The sequence below is a fragment of the Triturus cristatus genome, chromosome 9 (assembly GCF_964204655.1).
Source record: "Triturus cristatus chromosome 9, aTriCri1.1, whole genome shotgun sequence".
Taxonomy (NCBI): domain Eukaryota; kingdom Metazoa; phylum Chordata; class Amphibia; order Caudata; family Salamandridae; genus Triturus; species Triturus cristatus.
Genome location: NC_140592.1, coordinates 367023553 through 367044195, shown reverse-complemented (window position 1 = coordinate 367044195; position 20643 = coordinate 367023553). Strand labels below are relative to the sequence as shown.

Sequence of the window (20643 nt, the reverse complement as noted above, 5' to 3'; positions counted from 1 at the left end):
CTCAAAGTGTGGCTAAATCCTGAATTGACCTTGAACCACAAAATCCTAAGTGACTGTGCACGATTGGACAACTCCAACAAAATTAAGTGGTTGACCTATGTTAAAAGCGGGCTAACTAAATTGGGGCGGTCTGAGCTATTTGAATCCCCCGAAAAGATACGGAAGGAGGATGTTCTATGGGTAAAAAATAACTTTATGAAGTTGTTGTCTGCAGAACGGGAGGATTTAGAGCTGCAGAAACCCCTTGTAAGGGCTCATTTTTTAACAAAAACAAATATTTGTATTGAACCCTATTTGATAATAGTTAATATCCCATACCATCGCTGGCTTTTAACTAGGTTTCGTTTAAACTTAGTCCCATTTTTATTAGGCGATTTTCAGGAGTGGTGTAATCCAGAGTCTTCAACCCCCTGTAAGTGTGACAATTTTTCTACCCAGAATACCCTTCATTTTATGATGTTTTGCCCCTTTTATTCCATTATGCGGAATAAGTACTTAATTCCAATTCTGAAAGGAAAGGGTTTTATGCAGGTTAGACCAGCATTACTTTACCTGCAGTTATTAAGTTCACCATGGGATATTTTTAATATTGCCAGTTTTCTGGTCGCAGCCACGCGTTCTAAAAAGGTGAGAAACAGACTCCCGTTATCTTACTGTGTAGATTTTTAAATGTTATAATGCAAACTTAGCTGTGTGCTTTTGTAGGCTTGGTATATTGCACTTAGCACTTTTTTGGTTGTACTTTTGCCGGAAGTGTTGCCTCCAGTATATCCTATGACTGCACTGACCGATATGTTTGCACTTTATTCCGTATGCGTCTTTTGCACCATGCATTAAGCACTTTACGTATCTTGTGATAGGTAATGTGTATACTTGCTTTTAGAATTCATTTGTATTTTTTATTTTTTATTTATGCCCAGAAACGCACTGTTTTTATCTATGAAATCCTGTTTTAATTTGTTTAGTAATTCACCATGAGTTGGTAGATGACACCTTGCACTTCTAATTTGTAATATTTGATTGATCGAATTGTTCACTTTTATGACATTAATTTGTCGAATAAAGTATTTGACTGACTGACTGATTAGCCAGTGTGAGTTTACTCTCTTTCAACGATCAAGTAACGCATAGGGTCCGACCAGACTTGTTGATGACAGTCAGTGGTGATTGGACTGAGTAGGGTCATCCATCAAGTACAGTAACCGTGAAGGTACATGTGTGGACGCTGTCCTTAATAGGGACATGAGTATTGAAATCTGTTGGAATGTATGGCCTTATGGTGTATTGGGCACCCATCGCCCAGTTGTTCATGGATGATCTTGGTTGTACCTGGACCAGAACACTCTGGCAGGCTCTCATTATAATAGTGGAGGAAATCTGTATTAATAGGGGCATGATTCCGGGTGTCAGTATCTGAACGTACTTATTGCGTCACTAAATGTCTGCCGTCCAGAAGTTAGGACAATTTCAGGAATAGAGTGGGTCAGTTGATGAGTCGGTTGATAAATTCTGCCCACGGAATGTCATCATTAAGGCCTCTGATGTTGCTCTTAAGGCGGAACACCCACTGTTGTTCTTGTGTGAATAAGGTTCTTGTAGACCAATTCTAATTGGACTTGATGACAGTCCACTTCAAGCTGTCTGGTGTATGGCCAGTCTCAGAAAAGTGACTCAGCATCCCCGTGTTGGTCTTTTTACATCAAATAGTGCTTCTATGTTCACTAATGCAGATTTTGACTGGTCTCGTTGTCATACCCACATGTTTTTTCTGGCGCCCGGGTGTCCTAATGCCCAGATCTATCTGTTTCATTACCCTGCTTAGATGGCATACAGCGCACGGCCCACAAGGGAAATGACCTTCTACCGGGGGATATGCCCATAAAGTAGGTTGTCTCATTAGTTGTGGTTTTGGGCGTGTGTGAACAAGTAGATCCCTCAAATTCTGGGTGCGTTTGAAGGAGAAAAGGGGGGTTGGCCTGTGGGAGAAACTGCCTGTTCCTAGGATGCCCCAGTGTTTTTTGATTACTCTCTGTGTTTAGTTAGAGCTAGGTGTAGATGTGGTGACACACTTCAGAGTGTCTGTATGTATTTTTGCCCTGTTTTCCAAGAGGCTCTCTCTATGATTATTCCTGGCTCTCTTATACACTTGTAGTATCACTTGTTTTGGATAATGTCGCTCTGTGAGGTTGGTGGCCAGAATCATGGCTTGGTTGTCATACTCTGCCATAGTATTACAATTCCTCCGGAGGCGGAGTAACTGTCCCACAGGAAGGTTATCCCTCAGGGATTTTGGGTGGTGGCTGACAGAGTAAAAGGCTGTTCCTATCAGTGGGTTTTCTATAGTTGGTTTTTAGTAAAACCCCATTCTAGATGGAGATCAGCAGATCAAGAAACAGGATTCTGTTCTCTGACTTAGTGCTTGAGAATTTTAGGAATGGGTCAAGAGTGTTGACCCAGTCACAGAATGTTTCACATTTGTTAGCCTCACCCATCCAAAACACTGAGATGTCATCTATGTAGTGCCGCCACATTAATACGTTTTCCCGATAGGGATTGCTCTCATATAGGATGAACTTCTTTTCAAAAGCAGCCATCTACAGGCAGCCCAGACTGGGAGCAAAGGTACTAACCATACTGGTCCCATGGACTTGGTGGTAAAGTTGGTTCTGAAATGCAAAGAAGTTTTCATTCAAGGCCACATACGCACACTCCAAGATAAATGGGATAGGATTCTCGTAAGGTTAAGGTTCAGTTTCATGTAAGATGGTCTCAAGGACCTCAAGGGTTACGTCCTGGGGGATGTTGGTATATAATGCCTCCACATCCAGGGTGACTAGGAGACTAATCCTGTCTTGTTTGGGAAAGTCTTCAATCAGGTTAAGGACTTCACTGGTGTCTCTGAGGTAGGTGGGTGTCTTCATCACGATCGGTCAAAGGAACAACTATAGGTCATCCCGGTGGCAGGTAGACTCCTTTGTGAAATTTTGGGGGGTTTAAAAGTATGGCATCCTTGGTTGGTTGTTGATAAGAAATTCTGCTTCATATGAAGTGATTTAGCCTCCATTTCTGCTTCTGCAAAATTCTGATTCTGGTGGTGAGGCGTCTAGTCAGGTCTTCCTCAATAGGAAGGTAGTACCGGGTGTTGTTGAGTTGGCAGTGACACTCTTCATTATATGTGCTAACATCCTGGACCACGATGGCACCGCCATTATCGGCTGGTTTGATAATAATTGTATTGTCCTCTGTTAGTGCCTTGAGATGGTCTCTTTGTTGTGCAGACAGATTGTGAAATGGCCGTCTGTTGGTGCCCTCTGGAATATCTTTAAGGACTGCTTGCTCGAAGGTGAGGACCTCATGGGCTGTCAATGCCCCCGGGGAAGTGAACCGAGATTTCTTCTTCAAACCTGTCCCAATGGCCGGGGTCTCGGGTTTCTTCTGAAAAAAGGCCTTAAGCCTTATCTTCCAAAAAAACGGGTGGAGTTTTTGGTGGAGTCGGAAGGAATCCTCATGAGGTGTCGGGATGAAATCCAAACCCTTCTCCAAGAGTTTGACTTCGCCCTCGACAAGTGGTCTAGAGGATAAATTGACCACTAGCGTCTCTGGCTTGTTGTTTTGCTCCTCAATGTCATCTGGATATCTGGTTCCTGCCAGTGTACGTTCTTTTGTCCTCCTCTTCTTCTGTCTCAACCTCTGCCCCTCCCTCTGTTGAAAAAAGGGGGGTTCAGAAACTGTTGGTACTGTTGAGCCTGTAGGGGGTGACCTGGTGGAATATTCCATACTGGTGGTGGTCCTATCCATTGTCCGGGAAACATTTGTGGTTGGTAAGGGTGTGTAGGGAAGTTATGGAAGATGGGTGGTGGTTGGTTGCTCTGTGTGGCCCTGAATTTTGATGTGTAGTTCCTACCCTCGTAACTGGAGTCACTGCTCATGAATCCTGACCTTCTCGAGAAATTGCTGGTACTTTCATCTGATGAGGTATCATTGGGCTGATATTCATAATCCTCTTTAATGTACGGGTATATCTTCTACTGGTCAAAGCGCTTGACATCCTTTTGTAACTTCTTGATTATTTGTTTGGTAAGGTACTCCTTGTACTCATTCATTTCTTCGTTGATCTCGGTTAAGCGTGATTTGAAGGCCATGATGGATATGCCTACTTTTAGTGCATTCTCTGCCACAGTGATCTATATTAATAGTGCATCCGAGAGGCGTTTAGCAGTGTTAATTATGAGGACAAGCCAATCACGAGTGCACTTACAAGCTATCTTTGACTACTCCCTGCAAAAGATGGTATCTTCTAACAAGATCCTGGGGGTGATGGTTACTAATAGACCGTTAGGGGCAATGCTTGCCCACAAGTACTCAGTCATAATAGACCCATGTAGGGCAGTTTTAATTTGTTGTTTTCTAAGAGCTTGCAGTGATTTCCAGTCCGCAGTCTTACTTCACAATGCTATCCCCCCCTTCCGCTGTTAGTAATGACAGGGCCTTCAAAATTTCAGCTACAGTGTCGTCATCAAAACTAAGGCCTGGATTGTCCATGACTAATTATGTGTGTGTGTGAGTATAGTACCTAGACCCTCGGAAGGCATTGTCGAGTGAGAGTAGTTACTATGCCTTTCTGTGGTGTTGCTGTGTGGACTGTTCCGTGTGTCTCCCACATGCAAAATGATGGAGACAAAAAGGCAAAGTCTGCAGTCTGTCTCTAAGAGTAAAAGAGTGAGACAAAAAGGGGAGAGATAGATTCAATTGTCCCATGGCTAGCTGCCGTACTACATCACAAAACACATAAAAGGGGAGACGGGGAGCTAAGAAGAAAACAGGTCCAGTTACCGTGCTCCCAAGGCTAACGTAATAATCACAAAGGGGTAACAGTTCCTAACGAAAAGAAGAGCTAGCCTATTTTGGTCGCTGTGAGAGACTGTGAGAAACTGACTCACAGGGTAGGTTGGAAATAGAATAGTGTGGAGGTGGGGTAATTCCTCCTTTTTGAAGAAGTGTCCTCACACACCCATGAGGGTGTCATGCTTCATCATCGGGAGTTGCTCTTCGTGGGGGTGGTGCTTCAGTCCCCCACAGGCCCCGCAAGAGGGCTCTTTCTCGGAGTTCTTTTCGGTGCGGGTGTGTGGGATCGAAAGGAAGGTGAGTGAGTAAAATTACCACAATGGTACTCTAAAGAATCTTTATTCAGGAGTCCATGTTGTGAAGTTAAAATTGGTGACAACGAAGGCCTCAAGAAGAGCTATATGTGAGGGGTGAATATTTTCCTTCTGTTCTGTTGTCAGCAAGTGAAAAGTGGTAATGGTGAGTGAGTGCGTTAGGTCGACATGTTTCCACAACTTCAGATGGTCCCTAACGGATCCCGTGGCGTTTCTTCAGGACAGTGGTAGAAGTGTAGAATAGTTAAAAATAGGAATCTGAGACTGCGACACCCAGTATCCCTATAGTACCTATATTCAGGTTTTGTGCCACAGAGATTTCTTTCTGAAAGATGTGATTTCAGCAAAGAACATTAGTGTAATGTTTTTTCAATGCTAAGAAATATTACATGAACTTCTATAACGCTTGTCTCATTTTTTTGTGATCCTTTTCATTTTTTACTTAGTATAAGAGGAATAATATACAAGAGGACATTGTACATATACATATTAAAATCCAGGCTTTGGATATCCTGATATTTGTCTAGTCTGCATTTTTTAGCCTTTCCTTATCATCTGTCACAGAAATACATTAGGTATGCATATAGAGCATCCACATCATTTAGAGCTAAAGTGTTCTAGAAATTCTGGCTTTACTTATATCTATGTTTAACCACAAAAGAGCTGCTCCTAAAGTGATAACCACTATAAGGTTTGAGTTATATTGTGAGTGGGGACATCTCACAAAAAGTAACGGACTGGTCTCACACACCACCTGGTGTCATGCTTCATCATTGACCAGTCCTCGCCCTCTAAAACCATGGTTTGATAGAGGGCGGGCAAACACCTGACGACAGGGATGCACTTCTAAAGTAAGTGGGGGCCTGTGTATGAGTGAGTGAGATTAAAAATCATTATAGTTATCCTCATTGTGTTTTTTAATGTGAAAGGTAACTATATGATGTTTAAAAGCAGGTGACGGTATGTGGGGGAATTAGTGTCCCTTAACCGTTGTGTTTAGAGGTCGACCTGTTTCTGCCGTCTTGGCCCAGGAGGGTCCAGGGCATTCATCAGGACCTAAATATTTAAATGGGGGCTCCGTTCTTACCAAAAGTGGCAAGAGTTTACCACTGTGTGGGCGTGATCACTGTCACACTCCACAATTGGATGGCTCCTAGATTCAAGCCTGTAAAAGAAAATGTAGGGAGAGAAAAAATATATAACAACAGACCGTAGTAGTGGCGAATAACTGAACTCAATACATGCACTGATCCAGTTTCTGTGTGAGTGACTACTCATGTGACATGTGCCACTCAATTTGTGTACATGATGGGGATGCAAAGGTGAGAGCACGTGTCTCACTGTTCTTACCCTAAAAACCAAAGCTACTGGCCCCATGGGAGGAGGGGAGGGGAAACCCCTGTTTGTCAGAACCTGTGGAAAAAAACATATAGATCACAGTTGGCGTGAGAATTATGGTTTTTCAAGTACAAACACACAGAACATTCATTCTCAATTGTGCTAATTGCCCCAAAGTACTTTCATTCAATCCGATCTCATTCACACCCTTACTGCCTCAAGGAAAGTTTCCTGCGTGGATCCTAGGCGACTGCTCCCGTTCCTCCCCGGTGTAGGACTCGGTGGAAAGCCGTTATGCTTTTATAGCCTGCTCACTTAAGCAAATTGGTTTTAAGTGGTGCTAAGTTAAATCAGGTGTGTGGTTTCCTGTGTCCCTGGAGTCCCTGGAGGGGAAGCCTGATTCATCCATGGCCGCACTGTGCACATGCTCAGTGTGAATAAACCCGGAGCACTACTTCCTGTGTCCTGAAGCGCGAGTGCCTGGTTTCAAAATGGTGGAGTTACGCACATGCTCAGATTAGAGAAGTGAAGCACGTGACGGAAATCACTGAGGAAAAGTGCACGGTGGTCTGTGCCCTACACGACAGTGCCTAATTTTAAATTGGCAAAAGTACACGTATGCTCTTGTGTGCTATTGGTGCGCGACTGCCAAGGCACCCGATGTGGAAACGGGTGGGTGGCCAATTACTGTGATGCAAGGTGAAATTCTACCTAGATTTTTTAGCTGCCCAGAGGGGCGACATTTTGCAGAAGGGGCAGAAGTACACGTCTGCTCTGTGTGTGACTGGTGCGTGACTGCGAAGCACCCGGTGTGTGAACGGGTGAGCGGCTGATCGCCCAGAACAAAGGGGGGTATTCTACCCAGAGTCTAGAGCTACCCAGTTGGGCGATGTTGTGCATGTACTAGCGGGAAGTTTTCGGTTGGACTTGCTCTGATGCACTTGTGCAAACAGGTATTCCAAAGGAAGATCATAATAAGGGTGATAAGGGTAAGGATGTCAAATGTCTCCATGTCCAACAATTTGAGGAAGACCACATTTACAATCCTAATAATCCATTCCTGAAACACCTTAAGGTGTGGAAACGCTTTATTGATGATGTGCTGATTGTATGGCACGGATCCAAGGAAGAGGCAACAGAATTTGTCCAATGGGTCAATTCCAAGGACACCCATCTCAGATTCACACACACGATTGATGTGAACCACGCAATTTTTCTGGATCTAGACATCACCATAACCCAAGAAGGATTCACAACAAAGGTTCATAACAAAACCACAGATAAAAACAGTTTACTTCTCTATGAGAGCTACAATCCTAGGGCCCTGAGACAAAACCTCCCGGTAGGTCAGTTCCTCCGAATCCGACGAAACTGCTCGAATACAACAACCTTTGAGGAGCAGGCTGAACAACTGGAAAATAAACTTCTAGAACGCCACTACCCGAGAAAAATGGTGAGACAAGCAAGGAAACGTGCCAGGAACAATCCAAGAGAGTCACTACCAGAGGATATAACAAAAGGAGACACCAAAAGACCAGTATGCGTTACGACATACACTCCGATCTCAAACAAAGTACAAAAAATCGTGAGAAAAAACTGGCACATCCTCAATAGCGCTGGAAACCAGTGGCAGCCACCTTTATTTGACTTTAGAAGGAACAGGAGTCTGCGCGACGAACTAGTACACGCAAAGAGACCATCGACCGGAGAAGAGGAACAACAAACCCTGTGGAGCCAACCACGGCCCGTCGGCCACTTCTCCTGTGGGAACTGTACATCCTGCGCACTCACTTCTAATACCAAGGAGGTAGACATAGGAACGGGGATCCCTTGGCAACTGCGAGAATTCAGTAATTGCAACACGGAGAACGTCGTATACCTCTTGAACTGCCCATGCGACCTCAAATACGTTGGCATAACCACCAGGAAAATCAAAGTGCGTATCAATGAACATCGGAGCATGATTCGGTGTAAAAAGACCAACACCAAACTGACTCGTCATTTCACTGAAAAAAACCATGAAGACACAGACCTGAAATGGACCATTCTGGAAGTAATGAAAAAATGAAAGTTTGACCTTACTAAAGCCCTACATGTAAGAGAATAACGCTGGGTGTTCCGTTTACGAACCTGGGACAAAGGGCTCAACGATGAAATACCGTGGCTCCAAATGGGGCGTTGAAACCTCTAACAACCACCAGTAGATTAATTCACACTAACACATAGACAGAGTGTACCTGGTATACCATCACACGACACTGTGAAACCATCGGTACATGCAGTGCCCTGACTTAAATGAGTTTACTTAAAATGGGCTGAGTCTACCTGGAATTATCACACTTAGCTGGCTTTTAAACTAAGCCGAAGTCGTGAGGCTAATAGGCCACATTCCCTCCAAAGTCATCCTCCCCCAGCTGGCACCGTCTTTCACCCAGGCTTAACGCATGAATAGAAATGATAGCGCAGACACTCAGTGCTAATACCCAACATTTGACATCCTTACCCTTATCACCCTTATTATGATCTTCCTTTGGAATACCTGTTTGCACAAGTGCATCAGAGCAAGTCCAACCGAAAACTTCCCACTAGTACACGCACAACATCGCCCATCTGGGCAGCTCTAGACTCTGGGTAGAATACCCCCCTTTGTTCTGGGCAATCAGCCGCTCACCCGTTCACACACCGGGTGCTTCGCAGTCACGCACCAGTCACACACAGAGCAGACGTGTACTTCTGCCCCTTCTGCAAAATCTCGCCCCTCTGGGCAGCTAAAAAATCTAGGTAGAATTTCACCTTGCATCACAGTAATTGGCCGCCCACCCGTTTCCACATCGGGTGCCTTGGCAGTCACGCACCAATAGCACACAAGAGCATACGTGTACTTTTGCCAATTTAAAACTAGGTACTGTCGCGTAGGGCACGGACCACCGTGCACTTTTCCTCAGTGATTTCCGTCACACGCTTCACTTCTCTAATCTGAGCATGTGCGTAACTCCACCGTTTTGAACCCAGGCACTCACGCTTCAGGACACAGGAAGTAGTGCTCCGGGTTTATTCACACTGAGCATGTGCACAGTGCGGCCATGGATGAATCAGGCTTTCCCTCCAGGGACACAGGAAACCACGCACCTGATTTCACTTAGCACCACTTAAAACCAATTTGCTTAAGTGAGCAGACTATAAAAGCACAACGGCTCACCACCCAGTCCTACACCGGGGAGGAACGGGAGCAGTCGCCTAGGATCCACGCAGGATACTTTCCTTGAGGCAGTAAGGGTGTGAATGAGATCGGATTGAATGAAAGTAATTTGGGGCAATTAGCACAATTGAGGATGAATGTTCTGTGTGTTTGTACTTGAAAAACCATAATTCTCACTCCAGCTGTGATCTATATGTTTTTTTCCACAGGTTCTGACAAACAGGGGTTTCCCCTCCCCTCCTCCCATGGGGCCAGTAGCTTTGGTTTTTAGGGTAAGAACAGTGAGACACGTGCTCTCATCTTTGCATCCCCATCATGTACACAAATTGAGTGGCACATGTCACATGAGTAGTCACTCACACAGAAACTGGATCAGTGCATGTATTGAGTTCAGTTATTCGCCACTACTACGGTCTGTGGTTATATATTTTTTCTCTCCCTACATTTTCTTTTACAGGCTTGAATCTAGGAGCCATCCAATTGTGGAGTGTGACAGTGATCACGCCCACACAGTGGTACACTCTTGCCACTTTTGGTAAGAACGGAGCCCCCATTTACATATTTAGGTCCTGATGAATGCCCTGGACCCTCCTGGGCCAAGACGGCAGAAACATATCGACCTCTAAACACAACGGTTAGGGGACACTAATTCCCCCACATACCGTCACCTGCTTTTAAACATCATATAGTTACCTTTCACATTAAAAAACACAATGAGGATAACTATAATGATTTTCAATCTCACTCACTCATACACGGGCCCCCACTTAGTTTAGAAGTGCATCCCTGTCGTCACGTGTATGCCCGCCCTCTATCAAACCAAGGTTTTAGAGGGCGAGGATTGGTCAATGATGAAGCATGACACCAGGTGGTGTGTGAGACCAGTCCGTTACTTTTTATGAGATGTCCCCACTCACAATATAACTCAAACCTTATAGTGGTTATCACTTTAGGAGCAGCTCTTTTGTGGTTAAACATTCATAGTTGGAGGCTGCTGGCTCCTAAAACCCTGTGCCTCTTGTTCCCTCCTCCACACAGTGTGGAGCTCATGTGTTTTTGGTTTACTTATATCTATGCCTTCTCTTTGTTTTCTTAGATTGCATACTACTCCTGTGTATGCAGTCACTTTACTATATACGTAAGAGGGGGTTTGCTAAAATATATATATATATATATATATATATATATATATATATATATATATATATATATATACACACACACACATCTAAAAGGGTATACCATATCATTTATGTGGTGTATGCACATATAAGTTGACACAGCACTGAGTCTTCTATTTCTTTTGTTTATCCTCAGGAGGCATAGAGAAAATATCTGGGCACCACTTACCTTCCTGATTTGACACCGTGAGACCTGTGTTTTTTCTCTTCCCATCCACTCTTCCCCCTTTCTACCTAGAGCAGCTTTGACACTGTTGGGCTGTCTTGGTGGTGGGTGAAAGTTGGGAACTTGCTTCACAGCCATCCTATTACCTCTGCGAAAACTCAGATGAGATCTGACACATTCATGCTATAGCTGCTTCATTTTGAATAAGTGTTTCTCCAAGAGGATCATGACTCTCTGGTGCAGAACTTTGGCCTCTTTGGGAACGCTCCTTGGCTATCTCAGCAGCGGTGGTTTCTTACTGTTCAATCTCATCCTTCAGCATTTGCAAGTGGGATGGAAAGACTGAACACTCAATGCTGTCTTTCACAGCATTGAAAGAGTCTTTGTAACAGTCATACAGTCCAAGTAAATCTGATTCAGCAAAAGTGGCAAGTAGAAAAACTCTTTTCTCTGGGGTTTGGCAACTAAGTTTTCGGTGGTTAATTAGATTCCCTTTGTTGTGTCTCACCAAATAGCCATCACATCCAAGTACTGCATATCTCCCTTCTTCTATGTTTTCAGTACTTCGTAGGGGCACATGCTTTAATGATGAGGACTCCTTCTTGGGTAGTATGTATCCAGCATGGTAGTTTTCAGAATGTCTCTACGTTCGGGATCAAATTCTGCAAGGTACTGTATTTCTGGGAAAGACTTTAATACTTTATTTCGGCTGCTTGCAAAGGCCTATTCTTACCCACAAAATTCCTCTTGACTTGGAGAACAAACTAGCCAAGCTCAACCTATCCAAGCATTCAAAGGATCCTATATCTCTGTGGGAAAGCATTTTCAAGCTGAAGCTGTACAATTTCTTAGTAAGACTCTTTTCTAAAGAGATCTCCTCCCACATCTCTTTTATCTCTGTCTTCTCAAATTTTGTGATGTACGAAGTCACGTAGCGAGCAATAGTGATGGAGTTGTCTGCAACAAATTGCAGATCCATATTTGCATTCCACATTTTTAGAATCACAGGGTTGTAGTCATTGATATACTTCAAAGTGTCTATTCTTCTCAGGTTATATGTATTTTGGGGGGATTTCTGTATCAGGGTATGTCTGACTGCAGAAAAAAAGACGTTCACTTTTCCTTCTGAGATAACAGGTCGTGGGAATCCAAAACGACATCTTTTGTAAAATTTTCCTTTACATCTGTATTTTCGATGACAGTACTTCCAACATCCATGAGTTTGAAACCGTAGAACTTGTTATCTCAAGCCCTTGTCATCACGGTCTTTTGGGATGGGGCATGTTACATACTGTTGTATGAAAGACAAGAGATACTCATCACTGTCTGTTCGAACTTTTGGTGCATCTTTTACCCATAACAGCATGTGAAAATATAGAGCACCTCTAGCTTGGTACTCCTTGCACTGTGACAGTCTGAGAGGGTGTCTGAGTGGGTGCATGAATCTCTGACTGAGTCTGTAAGTGGGTGCACAAGTCTGAGTGGGTCTGTGAGTGGGTGTGTAAGTATCTGAATGAATCTCTGAGTGGATGAATGAGTCTCTCTCTGGGTTTGTGAGTGGATATGTGAGTGTCTGAGAGGGTTTGTGAGTGGAAGCATATGTCTCTGAGTGGTTCTGTGAGTGGTTGCATGATTCTCTGAGTAGGTCTGTGAGTGGGTGTGTGAGTATCAGAGTAGATCTGTGAGTAGGTGCTTGAGTGTCTGAGAGGATCTGTGAGTGGGTGGACAAGTCTCTGAGTGGGTCTGTGAATGGGTGTGTGAGTGGGTGCATGAGTCTGAGTGGGTCTGTGACTGGGTGCATGAGTGCCTGTGTGGGTCTGTGAATGGGTGCATGAGTCTTTGAGTAGGTCAGTGAGTGGGTGTGTGAGTCTCTGAATGGGTCTGTGAGTAGGTGCGCAAGTGTCTTAGTGGGTCTGTGAGAGGATGAACAAGTCTCAGAGTGGGTCTGTAAATGTTTTTTTCAGTGTCTGAGTGGGTCTGTGAATGTGTGCGTGGGTATCTAAGTGGGTCTGTGAGCAGGGGCTTGGGCCTCTCACTGACACTGTGAGTTAGTGCATGACACTCTGAATGGGTGCATGGATGGGTGTCTGAGTGGGTCTATGAGTGGGCGTGTAAGTGTCTCACAGGGTGTGTGAGTGGGTGCATCATTGTCTGAGTGGGCCTGTGAATGTATTTTATTTTAGATTTTTTCGCTGATAGTCTCAAATTTGCCGCAGTGTTACATAGAGGAGCCATGTTGACAATTGCTGCGAATTTGCGTACTTCGCACCAGTAAACAAAAACCTGTTTAACGACATATTGTACATATGTCGAGTCCCTGAAAGATCTGTATAGTCCCCAATGGGGTCAGTACCCATCCAACATGATCCCCTATGTCAAGTTCTGCTATTTCGTTTCAGCCCCATGTACTGTCAAGGTAAACTAAAATGTCAGCCGCAACTCTCTGCTCAGGTTGCGGCAATCAATCAATCAATCAATCAATCAAGACATTTGTAAAGCACACTACTTACCCGTGAGGGTCTCAAGGCGCTGGGGGAGGGAATGCTGCTAATGCTCGAATAGCCAGGTCTTGAGGAGTCTTCTGAAGGTTAGCAGGTCCTGGGTCTGCCATAGGAGGATGGGGAGGGTGTTCCAGGTCTTGGCGGCGAGGTGGAAGAACGATCTGCTGCCGGTGGTCGCTCTTTGGATGCGGGGGACTGTGGCGAGGGCGAGGTTGGCAGAGCGGAGCTGGCAGTTGGGGATGTAGAAGCTGTGTCGTCTGTTGAGGTATGCTGGTCCGGTGTTGTGGAGTGCCTTGTGTGCGTGGGTGAGGAGCTTGGAGGTGATCCCCTTGTGGACGGGGCACCAGTGCAGGTCTCTCAGGTGGAGTGTGATGTGGCTGCGGCGAGGGATGTCAAGGATCAGGCGAGCGGAGGTGTTTTGAATGCCTTGGATTTGTTTCAGGAATTTGGCCGAGGCTCCTGCGTAGAGAGCATTACCGTAGTCCAACCTGCTGCTGACGAGGACCTGGGTGACCGTTCTTCTTGTTTCGGTGGGGATTCACCTGTAGATCTTGCGGAGCATGCGGGGGGTGTTGAAGCAGGAGGATGAGACGGCCTTGACCTGCTTTGTCATGGAGAGAGTAGAGTCGAGGATGAACCCAAGGTTGTGTGCATGGTCGGTGGGTGTTGGAGCTGTTCCCTGTGCGGTCGGCCACCTGGAATCGTCCCAGGCCGAGGGGGTGGAGCCGAAAAAGAGGACTTCCATCTTGTCCGAGTTTAGCTTCAGTCGGCTTTTCTTCATCCACTCAGTGACGGCTTTCACTCCTTCGTGGAGGTTGGTATTGGCGGTGAGGGGGTCCTTGGTGAGGGAGAGGATCAGCTGGGAATCGGCAGCGTAAGAGATGATGTTGAGGTCATGCAGTTGGGCGATGTGGGTGAGCAGTGCCATGTAGATGTTGAACAGTGTTGGGCTGAGGGATGAGTCCTGGGGTACGCCGCAGATGATCTTGGTGGTTTCGGAGCAGAAAGGGGGAGGCGGATGCTCTGGGTTCTGCCGGAGAGGAAGGAGGTGGTCCAGTCCAGAGCCTGGTCTTGGATCCCAGCGTCATGGAGGCGTCTGCGTAGGGTTTGGTGGCAGACAGTGTCAAAGGCGGCTGACAGGTCCAGGAGGATGAGGGCCGCGGTTTCTCCGTTTTCCAGCAGGGCCCTGATGTCATCAGTGGCGGTGATGAGGGCAGTTTCGGTGCTGTCGTTGCTGCGGAACCTAGACTGGGATGGATCCAGGATGCTGTTCTCCTCGAGGTAGTGGGTCAGTTGTCTATTGACAGTCTTCTCGATGACCTTCGCCGGAAACGGGAGCAGGGAGATGGGCCGGAAGTTCTTGAGGTCCTTGGGGTCAGCATTGGGTTTCTTGAGTAAGGCGTTGATCTCGGAGTGCTTCCAGCTCTCTGGGAAGGTCGCTGTCTCGAAGGAGATGTTGATGGCTTTACGGAGATGGGGTGTGAAGGTGGTGCTGGCTTTGTTGAAGATGTGGTGTGAGCATTGGTCTGACAGAGATCCGGAGTGGATGGTGTTCATGATTTTGATGGTGTCGCCAACGTTTATGTTGGTCCAGGCAAGCAGGGGGTCGGTGCAGATGGTGGCCGTGGGGATGGCGGTCTCGGTGGCTGTCGGGGCGGTCGTGGCGTTGAAGCTGTCGTAGATCTCAGCGATCTTGCAATGGAAGAAGGCGGCTAGGGAGTCGCACAGGTCTTGCGGAGGTGGGATGCCGTTGGTGTTGGAGCTGGGGTTAGAGAGTTCCTTCACGATGTTTAAGAGCTCTTTGCTGTTGTGTGCATTGTTGTCTAGGCGGTCTTTGAAGGAGGCCCTTTTGGCAGATCTGATGAGGTGGTGGTGTCTGCGGGTGGCGTTCTTGTGGGCTGTGTAGCTGTCCGGTGTCTGTTCACTGTGCCATTTCTTCTCTAGCTTTCAGCAGGTTTGCTTGGAGGCCTGGAGGTCTTCAGTGAACCAGCTGGCTTTCTTGCTGGTGTGTCTGTTGGAGGGTTTCTTGAACAGGGCGAGGGTGTTGGCACAGTCGTCGATCCATTGTCTGAGGTTGCGGGCGGCGGTGTCGGGGTCAGTGGGGTCAGCGAGTGGGCTCCGGGCGAGGGTGGTGGTTAGCTGGTCTTCGGTGACTTTGCTCCAGCAGCGGCGGGAGATCTATTGGGTGCGGTGGTGCGTGGTAGGTTTACGGAAGGTGAAGTGAATGCAGTGATGGCCGGTCCAGTGGAGTTCGATGGTGTGGTTGAAGGAGACGTGGGAGCTTGCTGAGAAGATGGGGTAAAGCGTGTGACCGGCGGAGTGGGTGGGGGTTGTGACGAGTTGTCTGAGTCCGAGGTTGGCGAGGTTGGCGATCAGGGTGGTGGAGTTGTGGTCATTATTGTTTTCGAGGTGGAAGTTCAGGTCCCCGAGAAGGATGTAGTTTGTGGAGGCACGGGCGTGTGTACTGACGAAGTCCGTGATGGAGTTGCTGAACTGTGGCTGGGGTCCGGGGGGTCTGTAGACGAGGGTTCCTCTGAGGGTGGTGTTGGGATCGGTGAGGATCTGGAAGTGCAGGTGTTTGGCGGTGCTGAGGGTGTCGTCGGTGTTGGTCGAGACTCTGAGAGTGTTCCTGTGGACGATGACGATTCCTCCTCCTACTCCGTTGCTGCGGTCCCTGCGGGTGATTTTGTAGTCGTCTGGGATGGCTATGGCCATGTCGGGTGCCAAGGAGGGGTTCAGCCAGGTCTCCGTCAGGAAGGCGACGTCTGGGGAGGTTGAGTCGAGTAGGTCCCAGAGTTCAACGGCGTGTTTGCAGGCGGAGTGGGTGTTGAGAAGGATGCATCTGAGGTGGTTGGGTTCTTTCCCGGTGGGTGGATTTGCGGATCGGATGCTGGTGAAGCTGCAGTTCCGACAGGTGAAGGGTCCTTGCGTGCGTTTTAGGGTGGCCAGGAAGCAGATGTGTGATCGTCCGATGTTGCGTGCGTGGAGGGTGCTGGCATTGTAGCGGCGTTGGGTGTTGTGCCATTTGCGGGGGGCCAGGGGTTCTGGCACTGGGCATGGTCCAGGCACGGACGGGTGCAGACGGGCTTGCCTTAGGCACGCCAGCAGCGCGGCCGCGCAGCGTTCACCATATAAGGGGAGGTGGGAGGGAGGAGCAGCTGGGAGGCGGGAGCGGGGTGGTGAATGGGCGTGCAGGGGGGCTGGGACGCAGGGGACGCAGCGGCAGGAAAGCGGTAGAAGGGGTACAGAAGGCAAAAGAGGGGAGAAAAAAACAAATCACAGTCACAGTACAAAAGTCAAAATAAGGGCAGGAACGATGAACACACTACAGGAATTGATGCATAAAATACAGTGAGGCTGAAGAGAGAAGGGGCAGAACGAGCGCAGAGCACGATTGAACTACCTGCAGCAGAGGCAGCGGAAGCAGAGGGTCGGAGGACACACAGGCGGTGCTGTGCAGTGTGGGGAGCGACCTGCCTGTAACCAGGGTCAAGGGTCGCTCCCTTCACCGCGCAGCGGCCGCCATATAAGGGGAGGTGGGAAGGAGGAGCAGCTGGGAGGCAAGAGCGGGGCGGCGAATGGGTGTGCAGGGGGGGCAGGTGCGCAGGGGACGCAGCGGCGGGAAAGCGGTGGAAGGGGTACAGAAGGCAAAGGAGGCAAGCCAAACACACCATTCCTATTGGCATGCACATTCACATTAGTCACAAAATCATTGCAAATTAGCTGCGATGACAGATAAACAAATTTGGATTACCTTACATTTCTCAACAACTACTGAACCGATTTACACCAAATAACAAAAAGCACAATCTGTGGACAAAAACCTAGATTTCTGCCAAATTTGGTGTAATTCCGTTCAGCGGTTGGGCTGCAGCCGAGTCTAAAGAGCCTATTGAATTAACATGGGAAACACACTTTTTTTACCCCTCCTCTTTTTCTCAGCCTTCACTTGACGGATCACCTTGAAACTTTCCATGCACAACAAGACTCACTATGACACTTTTTTGAGGATTTTGTGAAGATTTGTCAAAGAACGTCATAGATATAGGCAAGTCAAAAACACTTTTCCTATGGAAACAGCAGGGTCCTAACTATAACTACCGACTGGCAACCAGTGTGTGTGTGTGTGTGTGTGTGTGTGTGTGTGTGTGTGGGTGTGTGTATGTATATATATATATACATGCACAAAGTTAAGGTTCAGATCAGATTTTTGTTAATAATTACCTATAAATACATGTGATGTAATATCTCATGCAATACAGTAATTCCCAAAGTAAATGTAAAGCTTACCTGCGAAGTAGTGACTCCCTATGGTGTGCATGCGATGTAATGACTCATAATGCTTACCTCTTGGTGTAGTGTGGCTATATCATGCCCTTTGAATGACATCTTGGTGCTTAAGAAGCTCATTTAGAACAGGACTGAAAATGAAGAATAGAAGACAAATGAAGCATCATATGCAACAACCAAATTGATAATTTCCATCTACAGCAGTGAAAAATTTGACTGATTTCCAAAGGGACCTTTTTACTATTTTCAAGCCCTGTGACTGACAATAATCAGACTCCCAACTTGACTCACTATAAAGTAAATCCACTACTTAAAATTAAGAGACTGATTTTAAGGTTCTAGGTTGTAGATACTGTCAGTTTATATTTCAAATGAATTGATTTCTTGAGCATAAAATGCCTTTTAGACAGTGCTGGCAACTTTAAATTCTTCTCTACTAAAGGTCTTGTAGCAGTGGGGAGACATATTAAAATGTATTTTGTTTCAAAAGCAGCCTTTAAACTGTGTTTTATAATCCCTTTTTGGTTAATCCAGAAATATACTATTACTATAATCTAGCTGTCTATGTCACCAAAGTATTCCCAAATGAAACATGATGTTGAAAGGAATGTTATAGAGGCGTCTGTGAAAACATTTCAATTGAAAAAAGCAGCTCCTATGGATTGCTGAAATCCCAAGAAGTGTAGATAGTTCTGCTTAAACAATAGCCCATAAGTAGCAAACTTGGAGTACTACAATGGGAATGTACAGCCAATTGAACCTAGCCCACATGTTAAAGACCAGAGCAGTCCTTTTTGATTGAACAGAAGCACATCAGTATTAGTGGGCTACAACTTGAGCATGTTTTCATTTATCCAGGGCCATAATGGCAGTCACAAATTCTTTGAAAGATGCTGTCAACTCCAGAGCACTATCTAGTCAAAGAAAAGCTTTGTTTTGTCTGCAAAGGGACAGCAAAGGAATAGTACCCAGAACCAACTTAGCACCCAAGACTCCTTTTGGGACTACTAGAGGATGTAGATAATTATTAGGAAAGAATAGTTAAGGCAAAGAAGCCTTAGAGTCCATCAAGGTCATCTCTCTCACTGAAGATTTCAAGGCGTAATAGTAGTGTTTGGGTTCTTGCTGTAATGTAGGAGCTATTCCACTGGAGAACCTTATCTGTCAATCCAGCTTGATGCAGTATCCTTAACTGGATAGGATGTCCGACAGTGTCAGACAGCCAATAGGCTGTGTACAAGCATTGCACTAGGACCACAACAATCTAGCAGGCTTTAGAGACCTTGCAATATGGAAATAACTGTATTTGAAACTCTATTTGGGCAAAGCTCAGAAGTACTAAGTAAATTGGACTTCTGCACATTTTCTATTACAAGTCCTTCTATAGAATTCATTCTTCCAATTGGACAAGGTCAAAAGCAGTTTCTGTGAAGAGATAAGGATACTTTTGCAGTGAAACCACCTTTTGTAAGTGATAGTAAAAACCATGAGAAACTGCATCACTTTGCAACTGTGAAAATGTCTTTGGGCCTGATTTAGATCTTAGTGGTCTAACCGCCGGTTCACCGCAGTGGCAGTCTCAAAGCTGACAGCGGTTCACCCGCCGTATTTAGATGTTGCATGTAGAGACAGAAGACCACCACGGCGGCTCACAGTACTATGCTGCCATCAGGCCGGCGGAATTGTGACAATCCTATTTAGATGTTCCCGTTGTGCTGGTGGTGTCCTGGTGGCGGAATCTTGATGGAGTAAGGTTCATGAGGACATGGAGACAGGTAAGTACAACTTATTCATATGTAAATACATTTATATGTCATTGACATACATATGTAGGCAACATGTAATGTCTCTTTGCTTAACGTCTTGCATGCCACTCACACAACATACACACGATACATAGGACAAAGGTGCATGTTCCTTACCTTACATATCAGTGACAATGGAGTCGTTTGGCGTGGTTGTGTTGTCGGAGGAGCAAAGAAGGGACCTGGACGATGGGATAGAAGATGGAAATAGAACAGTAAAACAAGAAAAAGGTACGTTGATACCTCTTTTCCTTTGTTTCTTCCCACCACAGTTGCCTCGGCAGAAGGCACTTCATAATAAACTCGGCGTGAATCTTGGCTGTAGTCCTGCCACTAGCCTCTTCTGGCCATGACGTGGGAGAAGATTCCAGGCAGAGGCGGCAGTCTCTCCTCCAGTGACCAGCCAACACCTAAATCGGGCAGGCAGACCGCCAAGTCGGCGGGCAGGAAGACTGGCGAAAAAGCAACATTGGGACCGATTCACCAAGATCTAAATCAGGCCCTTTGTCTGGGCCAAGCGTTAATGCTACATTGCATTTTGTAAATACATTTGTGTTTTTTTTGTGTACATTATAATGACTGTCTGTCTTTGCTGTTAACATTCATTCTGTAACATCTGGAATCCATATTAAATATTAACTTTAATCTGTCTTAAACACGCCATCTGTTCATTCTTCTATGTGCAAATATTGTCTTTTTGCACATATTTGACTGAAATGCTATGGCTACTAAAAAAATATATCAGTAAAATTTGAAATTCTCTGCCTTTGGTATTGATGGTATATCTTGCAGTGAGGAAATTTTCATTTAAGGCAAGAGTGCTAGAAAAAGAAAATAAAGTATTAGGGCATCATTAGGATGGCGGGCGGACAAAGTCCGCTTGTCATCCTGACGTAAAAAGGGACCGCCCGCCATAATTGCGGCGGTCTCGTGGGTGTGATTAGGATGCGCCCGCCACACTGGCGGGTGCATCCTGCATTTTTAACATTGTGGCGGGCAGTGCT

General features: G+C 46.1%; 1 protein-coding gene across 4 annotated transcripts in view; it reads right to left on the bottom strand.

Annotated features, from left to right (window-relative positions):
• LOC146797955 (uncharacterized) overlaps positions 1–20643 on the bottom strand; it is a 68054-nt gene that overhangs the window by 35344 nt on the left and 12067 nt on the right. For 2 of the 4 annotated variants that reach the window (XR_014969082.1, XM_085627813.1), the window contains exons 3-4: positions 19757–19821; positions 17892–17965 (exon numbers count right to left, since the gene is read on the bottom strand). Coding sequence is in view for 2 of the 4 variants with exons in the window: in XM_085627813.1 (XP_085483939.1) it covers positions 17951–17965; positions 19757–19821 (80 nt within the window). In the remaining 2 variants the exon portion in view is untranslated. Of the gene's footprint in view, positions 1–17891; positions 17966–19756; positions 19822–19882; positions 20092–20643 lie in introns of all 4 variants that reach the window. The other 2 variants (XR_014969083.1, XM_085627812.1) reach the window with 2 other exon arrangements.